This window comes from Strigops habroptila, chromosome 8 (assembly GCF_004027225.2).
Source record: "Strigops habroptila isolate Jane chromosome 8, bStrHab1.2.pri, whole genome shotgun sequence".
Lineage (NCBI taxonomy): Eukaryota > Metazoa > Chordata > Aves > Psittaciformes > Psittacidae > Strigops > Strigops habroptila.
Genome location: NC_044284.2, coordinates 7,092,940 through 7,102,532, shown reverse-complemented (window position 1 = coordinate 7,102,532; position 9,593 = coordinate 7,092,940). Strand labels below are relative to the sequence as shown.

Genomic DNA, 9,593 nt, shown 5'->3' with positions numbered 1-9,593 from the left:
CATAATGTAGGTGACTAAATGATAAGTGCTTCGGCACAAACACCACCATCAACGCACTTACAACAGTGCAAGATCTGCTTCAAGGCCACCGCTTCCTGAGTTCAGCTACAGAAAAAAGGAGGTAGAGAAAGATATTCTTCTCTTAATCCTTGCCAAAATCTGCACAGAGTGTAACTGCAGAGACACTATCCTTTTATCATGTATACACAGCCTCCCCCTATCTAAACTGTTACTGAAATTAAATAGAAACGCTGAAAGATTCAAGTGATCACATATATATGGAAAATTATGCTTGTCACATTCTTCATTACTTCTTTTGCATGTTACTACATAGTTTCAACACTTACCAAGAGAGAATAGTTAATTCTGAATATGGAAGGGCAGACATACAAATTACTGCTGAAGAATGTAGGACTTCTAGAAGGAGTGTGAGCATCCAGACATGACTGATGCAACACTGTCTCTCCTGGGCTACAGACTGGTTATAGCAAAGGCAAATATTTGATATAATCATCATGATTATATCATCATGATATAATAAATATATGCATTGCTTCTGACCTGTTAACGTTATAGTAGACCATGAGTTGACACTTGGCACAATAATGGTACACAGAGTTTACATAATGAAGTAATAGAGCAGGACACAGAGAAAGCAAATTAAATTTTAATTAAAAAAAAATTAAAATATTCATTTTTCCCCCAAATATGTCTTTCGTAAATGTATTGTTCTCTAAAAATATTTCCTTTGAGGAATATGTTATCAATATAAATTCAGGGAAAAGCAGTGTTGCCAAATTCTGGCTGCTGTCACTGCATTTTTACCTAATTCATCTCTTCATGATGATCATCTAAACTCAGAAGTTTGCTGTCTTCCAAGAAGAAAGAAGACCAGAAACCATGATTCAGCTGGCAACCTACCTTCTTTTTCTGTTAAGCAATTCTAACAAACTACCTCTTCTAAACACTGGAAAATTGAAGTTGTAGTATCCTACAATTGGATTGGGGGTGGTTTGGTTTGTTTTTTAAAGCAAGCAGCAGGTAGGTACTACAGTTCATCAATATCCAATGGTTCCCTGAAATATTAAAGATACATGGATAAAACATTCTGGTATTTTCAGCATAAAGATGCTAGAATTGTCTGCTAAATAGATACATGCATCTCATGTTCAGTGCGTGGCATGTATCTGTTAAGGCCTCAGTAGAAAAACACTGGGATATAGGAAGAGCAAAGTCTGGAACTAAGGGAACCTGAAGATCAGGCTTTCCTTATTTTCTAAGCTGCTTATTACTAGAAGCACTGTCAGCAATGGAAATGCAGTTTCTTATGCTCTTCCCCTAAATATCCACTGCTGCCTCAGTCACACAGGATGCCATATTAGACACACTATTTCTCTTACCTAAAATGACTCTTACATTCTTCTCTAGTTCATTATTTTCTCACAATGACACTCAACGAACTTCCCTCCCTTTGATGAGGACTGCTGTAAATACATCTAACAATTTCTCACAGACACATGCTGTGCCATTACACAGGCCCCAGAAACAAGGCAAGGAAAACTGACCCTTTCCATTAAGAAGAAATAGAGTCTTGAGCCATGTGGGTTCTGATGGAGACTCTCCTGGTCACCACGGGGTGCACCTCAGAAGGACGCAGCTCCTCAGCCCTACGAGGAGCCCTGTGAGCTCAAAATGTGAGCAAGGGTCTTTTGGACAGGAGGTCCAATTACGAGTTGAAGACCAGTGTAGCTAATGGTTTGAGTAGGGAAAAAAGGTACAGAAATACATTAGAAGCGTCAAAATGACTCAGCCAAAAAGCTGGAAGGAGACACACGCAGTGACCTGGTATGTAGGGCCCCAGCCAGGGTGCACAAGTCCTGCTTGAACAACTGCTCCGTGGAGTGGGAGAATAACGAAAAGTGCAAAAGCTGAAACACAAAAGACAGATCTCCACCAAATTGTAGCCACTGGGGCTGCAGCTTGAGAATCAGCAGAGTAAGGATGTGAGAGAATAAATGCCTGAATTGCCTGGGTCTTAGATCACAACATCGTTTGGGAAAACAAGTATTTTCCTTTGGGTTTATTCATACTTCATTAGTCCTGGAGCACTGACACAAAAAACACCCATCCTACTGACCTAGCCTCAGGAGACCCATAGGAGCATCCCCAGCTCATTCTCTGTGGAAACTGAGACATGTCTCTCAACACGCAAACATCCCTTCAAAACTAAACACGTCAGGGCTCAGAGAGAGAAATCAGCTCACCTGCTTTCCCAAGCAGAAGATTTAGCTCCTCTAGCATTGAAAGGACCCTTCTCTGCTGGGACACCCTTGGCACTGGTGCACAGTCAAGGATTGCTGGTGTCTCCCTCAAGCTGTAGGGTCCTTCAGAGGACAATAACCAGCATTGAGAAGGCCATTGCCTGGGGTCAGACCACTGTACTGGCATCTCAGCCTCACCAGCAACCCACAGGCAGCACTTAAGGTCACTTCCTCTACAGAAGCTCCACTTCAGATGTTTCTGTGCTTTGGCCCTCTCTGCTCCTCATCATCAGAGCTTTTGGCTCTCCCTTTTCTCAGCAGTCTTGGGCTGTCCAGGATGGTGGGTGGTGAAGAGAACAAGCTCTGCTGGTGGAGACAGGTTATGGAATAAGCTGTCAGAGTTACAGGAGAAGCTGTTCTTCTGGTGACCCACCACAGAGACATCCACGGGGCTGAAGCTGTTTTTCTCATTCCCCCTGTAGCCACAAGATGGAGTAACACCACAACAAACAGCTCTCTAGAGCCACCAGATTTAGGCGATGGGACATTTCATCACAGTCCTGGCTCACGCAGAGGCTGCAGGCAGCCCTGGTGGGATGCTGCAATGGCTCAAGGCAAGTGAGATGCAGGGAGAGTTGGTGTTCCTGGGTGCCACGCAGCGAGGTCTCATAGCAGGACCAAGGAGCTCAGACATGTCCGCAGCCCCCCACGGCAACCTTAAGCACACTCGAGCAGTACAAGCTTCTTTGACACCATCCCAAGGCTCCATACATTGCTCTGTTTTGGCCTCTGTTGCCCAGCCTCCTGCTGTTTCCTTCTGGCTGGCTTCTGAAGCCTCCTCCGTAGCACAGAGGTGAAGCAGCCCTTCAAAAACAGAGAAAATCAGAGTCCTGGAGGCATGGGGGTGCAGGTGGAGGTGAATGAAACTGAAAAATGGAGAAGACTTGAAGGGAGAAAGCAAGGAAGAAAGCAAAGGGTTCACGACAGTGGGTACTCTCTCTTCTCAAGCAGAATAAATACTTTTCTCACTGGTTAGGTTCTGATTTAGGTCAAGAAAAAAGCTTCATGTCTCCACTGCACAACCTTGTGTAGTGCAGTGGGTACTGATTTAGCTCCTAAACTGGAAGGATGTCTGCAGCACCATAACCGACACTATCTTGAGAGCCAGGACAGACAGCTTAAGAGCCAGAACCATGGCACTGCGGTCTGTGTTATGGCCCAGTGTCAGGACACAGCAACAGACCAGCAGTGCCTTGGGATGGCTAGCACAGCCTGGCACTGCCAGAATTTGCTTTGGAAGGGCAAGCACAGGAAATCACCAGAGCTTCACTTGGTTCCCACCCAGGGATACAAGCAGGGCCTGAAGGTGAGGTCTGTGTGGAAGCAATGATAAAGCAAAGTCCTCAGTACGAGCAAAAAAAAAAAGGCATGTGAAACAGTTCCTTTGTCAGGAAGAAGGAGAAGGTGATGCAGTCAGCATCTGAAATAGCATGACGCAGCAAGTCCTTCACACACTGGTGGCAGTGGTGACACACACAGGGGTGCCAAGGACAAAGCAGAGTTTGCATGGTGTAGCCCTCTTCTCTCCAGTCTGCAAGAAAAGGGACAGACTTCTTGGCCCTGGGGGTTTCATGAAGAGTCCTGTCCCATTAGCACAGAGTAAAGCCTGCAGTAAGAAAGCGACCTTGACTGCCTGCAGCTTTCTTACCCTTGCATCACAAGTAAGCTATTGACCAACAGTCTGAGAGTCCTTCATGGACTATCCATTATACTGCTCACCGGGTTTAATTTTCCCCTCTCCATCAGCCTTCAGCATCATCCCTTTTCACCTTTTGAATGGAAAAGAGTCTTCACACCTTGTCCCAAGCGCATTTGTACTCCCTGCATGCCTTCCTGGCCATTTTAGTCCCTAAAAAAAAAAAAAAAAAAAAAATCACGAGGATGTTTGCTGGAAAAAAAAGTGGACCAGCCACTGGTGGTGACTATGACGTGCCAACCCCGGCATTGCTGCTTCCTCATCCTCCCCTTCCCAAAGCATCTTTCTCCAGATGTGTAGCCACATGGGGCTTTGTGCAGCAAGCAGGCCCAAGGAGGTATACTTCTGGTGAGGTGGGCAGCACTTAGGTGGCATGAGAGTAGGAGTGTCAAAGAGAAAATGAGAAAGAAGAGAACAGTCCAAGTGTGTGAGGGGGAAACTTTGAATGGGGAAGACCCAACATCCCCTCTGAGCGCTGGTGGCAGTATCAGAACTGGCATGTGCAGACCCTGGACCAGGGCAGAGGCACAGAGAGCACTCTGGGTTTCTGTCCCAAGCTCATGGCAGCCTCAGTTCCCATTACCCAGGCTGGCTCCGGCCCCACATGCTTTTTCATGGTAGTGGTGCCTGCCTGTGTTGTGTAGGGTTTTTGCTCATATCCAAAATGCAGTCATGGTCACAAGACCATCAGCAGACACACAGAAGTGAAACTTAGCTGAGGAATCCAATGAAGTATTGTTTGCTCAGACTTTCTCTCGTGTTTTTTTCCCCTTGGTGGTGTTTCTTCTATTTTTACTTAAGTAGAGTCATTTAAAGTGAAATACCATGGGGAAACCCCAATTACGATTTTTTCTATCATCTCCTAATCCCATTGCTTTCACAGATGCACAGTTTGAATCCAGCCAATATAATCCTCAGGTTTGATATTTAAGGAGTATGAAGAGGACCAAGCAAAACTACCCCTCTGGCCTTTCTTTCCTCCTTTGGTCAGAAGACTGCAAACACCTATGGGGTAAAAAAGGGGAAAGGGGGGGGGGTGAAAAGAAAGAATAAAAAAACCAAGAGATTAAATCTTTTTTTCCCCTTCCCACCTGAACAAAATCAGCCCCTGACACTCTCCATGGTACATTCCCTGTTTCCTAAGGGTATAAACACATTTAAGAGTAACTAACCCCATCTTTTCTTTAAAATACCAACTGCAAGTGAACATACCAGATCGCCACTGAAAATCAGTGACCTCATTTTCCTTTTTAGTATCGTGAAAAGTCATGGAAACAATGACAGCAATAGCTCAGGATTTAGCTTAAAGCACATTTTAACAGCTAACACTACCCACAGATGTTACCTACAATCAGTAAAACCATGTATTGTAGACAGAAAAAAAAGAGAAAGGTGTATAGGGCCAGAATTCCCTTCTCTGTCACTGGAGACTGTTTTGAATGGGTGACTCAGAGACACTAGTCCCACAAAGCCATGCATTTACATCCTTAAATGAGCTCTGTGTGACATACTATGTACATATTGCGTGTATGCAGACACAGCATGGGGAGACAGCTGCTGTAATGGAAACATGTGATGAAACCAAAATCAGCAGCACTTCATGCTCCCTGGCATCCTGACCAGCTGTTTGCACGCAGCTCACTCCACTGCCTCAAAAGAATAACACAAGGCTCGAGAATTCTACAAACTGAGAAGGAGGAAAAGTCACCAAGCAGAGCTAGACACAGCCCAAAGGTAAGATGATGAGAGAGAATATTTCATTGTAGTAAAACCTTAAAAGCTTTTCTCTTGCTAAAAAATCTGAAAACTAAATATATTTTGCATAACTTGTTTTGCTTATAGCACATCTACTTTTGGGTTTTAAGAATGAACAGAGCTACCCTTTTTCTTCATGCTTTAAATAATGTTTGCTGTTTTGCTTACAAATCTACACAACAGACTCTAGTCTAAAATGCCTTTTTATCATAAATAGATTTTTCTCAGGTAAAAATCTTGATAAGAAGCTGAAATTCTGTTTCTCTAGACCCAAAATTTCCTAGACACACTATCAAAAAACAAAACAACAAAAAAAGGACTGAAGGAAAAAAAAGAAAGGACTCATGAAATCTCCTATGAGGCAATGAAGTAAAAATCTTTGCCACCATTTATTACTTTTCTGTGATTCCTTAAGTAACTTTGCATCCTTTTGGCTCTCAGTAATGGGTTCCCTCCCAGCATTAGACTTCACTTGATGCAGGGGACTCAGCAGAGCAGCGTATTGGGCAGTATCTCTGCCAAGGTCATTAGTGTAACCCCTCACCTGGCACAGGCCACCTGAATTGAGATGTTCAGGGACCCAACCCAGCTCCCAACAAACTCCCCAGCCCCATGGCTGCAGGAAGGTTTAACTCCCAGGCAGTGAACAACCTGCAGCACAACAAGGGGTACTTCTCACTTCCAGCCTCTCAGATCCCCAAGCGCTTCACAAACTCAGGCTTTCATGTCCTTTTTATTTGGTGAGGGGAAATGCACTCTTCCCCCTCCAGCTGCCCTCAATCCCTTGCAGACAGCAGCAGAGCAGGCACTGCTGCCAGGATGGCTGTCCCACTGAGCCATGTCCCCCCATGCCATACAGGCAGTGGTGCTCTGAGGAGGAGGATACTGTTAAGTGCTTTACATAGCCACAGCACTGCCTACTGCAGGGAACTGAATAAAACCTGTACCTGCTACAGCAGTGGATGGATCCCTGAGTCTGACCCCACCAGAGGGATACTCTCCTGCACACACAGCCCTGCCAGCACATCATTCAGGCTGGGTTTCTACAGCTGGTTTTCTCACTTCTGTAACGTAAACAAGTATCTTACAGAATCATTTATCGTGAGGACACCAGTGTGTCCTCAAGAAGCAAACAGCCAACCTGCTCTGTCTTCCTAACAATAACTGCTAGGTTTTAAGAAATTATTACATGTCCTTTTTGCTGATCCTAATCTCTGCCAAAGAGAGCCTAATCTCCCTCAAACCACTGTGCAGGAGAGCTTACCTCTGAAATACTCAGGGAGTAACTTGATCTGCAGAACAGGAACTTTCATTGCACATTTGAAAACAGGTTCACAAATCTCAAATGAAACAGCATCAAGATCAGTAACTCGTGTAGGAAAGGCACTAGGTGGAAATAACAACAATTAGAGAGCAGCAGATCAAATATAATTCCTGGGTGCTGACAGAAAGATCTCTGAAAGGCTTTATTTACAGGTTACATTTGTTGTGACGGAAGTGGCTGGAAGAAAGGACCAGCTTTTCCTGTGCATTTGCATTTTAAGTGATTCTGGCCGATTCTAGCATTGCAGAAACCAATGAGAGCCTTCCCGGTCCTTATCAGGAGAGTTTGAGGGCAGGATCAAACCAGCACGCTTCCTCTAAAGAGGATTACTCCATGACCCCTGCTCACAGGGTGCCTACCTCAACGTTTTTAGTTCCCTCTTTGCAGAGGAGGAACCAGCTGTTTTCTGCACCTTGTGTCTCTGCAGATACAACTTTATCTGCTGTGGTAAGTCTGGCTGGTTTAGATGAAACCTTGCGTTCTTAAATGTCCTTCTGCGTCTAAAGATTCGACCTTTAATAGGAATAGCCTGTTTGAAACATCCTGCTTGTTGCTTTTAGCAAGCTTGTCAGAAGGGACAAAGGTAATCACAGCCTCTCTGCTCAGTGGTGGTGGGAGAGGGTGCAGGATGGCAATGACCATTTGGGATCTTGACATTAATAAATATGCAGGACCCTTTGTGCTCTAGGCTCCCCAAAATCTCTTATGATAGCTTGATTCAGGAAACCTGATCCAACTAATTGCCTCCATCCCCAGAAACCAAGCAATCCGAAAATCAGGGGCTGCTACCCTGGCTTTGCAAAGAGATCTCATCACTCCAAAGGGATGGTGCAGTCGCATCTATACTCTGCCTAGGCTAACTTATTGGGCAGCATACTTTTGGGTAACAGCGCCAGTGAGGCTTGGACCCCAGAAATCTTTGCTTCTCCTTGAGGAACAGTCTTGCCCCAAGATTCCTTGGCACTGATTCCTTGGCACTTGCCCCAAGATTCCTTGCACTGGGAACTGCAATTCAGCACACAGCACCCCAAGAGCTAAAAGCAACTCTATGGACACAGAGACCTCATTTGGCTTTGTACAGTGTCTTAAATGTGATCTTTATTCTTCTTTGCAGTGAAGGTAATTTCGTTCTCTTCCAGCTGGAGAATACCTCTTCATACCTGGAGATATGAATGAGACCCATGCCAACAGCAATGTCAGCAGTATCAGCACTACTGTGGAATTGTTCCAACTCATCATGTACACTCCCATATTCACCCTGGGATTGCTGTTCAACATGATGGCTCTGTCGTTCCTGTTTTGTAAGGTTAAAAAGCTGTCAGAATCTACAGTCTACATGATAGCCCTTATTTTCCTGGATACTTTGCTGCTGTTTACTCTTCCTTTTAAAATCATTTCCTACCACCTTCAGGACCATTGGAACTTGGGGTCTGTGTTTTGCTCCACCTTGGAGAGTCTTTACTTTGTGAACATGTATGGCAGCATCCTCATCTCCCTCTGCATCTGTGTAGACCGGTACATTGCCATCCAGCACCCTTTCACAGCTCCCGCCCTGCGATCCATCAAGAAAGCTGCTATGGTCTGTGCTGTCATCTGCCTGGGCACCTCTGCCGGGACAGTCTCTACTTTCCAGCTGCATGGAAAGGGCCACAACATCTCATCCTGCTTCCATAACTTCTCCAAGAGCACATGGAAAAACGCAGGCCTGTTCAGTGCCTTGGAAGCCACCTTCTTTGGCAGCATGGCAACCATGACCTTCTGCACTGCTCAGACCATCAGGTGCTTGAGAAAGCACAGAAAACCAGATAACCTCCAAACACATACCACGAGGGCAGAGAAGATAGTGGTGGCAAACCTTGTGGCATTTCTGGTCTGTTTCACACCTTACCATGTGGCATACTTCATGTACTTCTTGGTGAAGAATAACATCATTCACACCAGGTTTCAGCAGGTGCTACGAGATATCCTTCAGGTCACCCTTTGCTGGGCAAACCTGAATTGCTGTCTTGATGGGGTGTGTTATTATTTTGTTTTAAAGGAGTCCTTGGAGGACCCATTACAAAACAAGGTAAAAACAACCACATGAAAGCCTTGATCCACGTGCTGCATGTTTGTTACTTGGGATCATGTGTCAAGAGGTTTCCATGGGAAGTTCGGGGTCCTGAACTACTTCTGTAAGCAATTTAATTTAAATATTCAGATCTGAATATATTTCATAAGAAACAGAACTAAGTCCGTTCACAGGGGCCTGCTCTTAACTTTTTTTATTTCCTTCCATAATGTTTTGTGTTAGCATTTATGAGTAAAAAGAAATGGAATTATTCCTACAAATGGTGATGCATGTCTCTTTCGATGTGATTCCTCTTTACTTCGTTAAAAAAATAACAAAATTATTCACTTACATGGGGTAGGATCTTTCAGCCTCTGGGTCTACACTTCACCTGCAAATCTTCTTCAAGCCTGCAGCCACTACAGACCCGGGCTGCTGAGAAACAAA

The 9,593-nt window shown here is 44.8% G+C and overlaps 1 protein-coding gene across 2 annotated transcripts; it reads left to right on the top strand.

The window, feature by feature from the left end:
- The first annotated feature begins 5,605 nt into the window (after positions 1 to 5,605).
- On the top strand, positions 5,606 to 9,361 carry LOC115611703 (G-protein coupled receptor 55-like). Of its 2 annotated transcripts, none has more exons than XM_030495013.1 (2): positions 5,606 to 5,751; positions 8,236 to 9,361. In XM_030495013.1, the coding sequence occupies exon 2, from the start codon at positions 8,265 to 8,267 to the stop codon at positions 9,180 to 9,182; it is 918 nt and encodes a 305-aa protein (XP_030350873.1). In that variant the 5' UTR covers positions 5,606 to 5,751; positions 8,236 to 8,264; the 3' UTR covers positions 9,183 to 9,361. The 2 variants fall into 2 exon arrangements, with proteins under 2 accessions (XP_030350873.1, XP_030350872.1); XM_030495012.1 differs by having other exon boundaries at positions 8,211 to 9,361.
- The last annotated feature ends 232 nt before the right edge of the window (positions 9,362 to 9,593 follow it).

Coding starts and splice junctions, on each gene's coding strand:
- LOC115611703 (XM_030495013.1), top strand. CDS start 8,265: ATGAATGAGACCCATGCCAACAGCAATGTCAGCAGTATCAGCACTACT.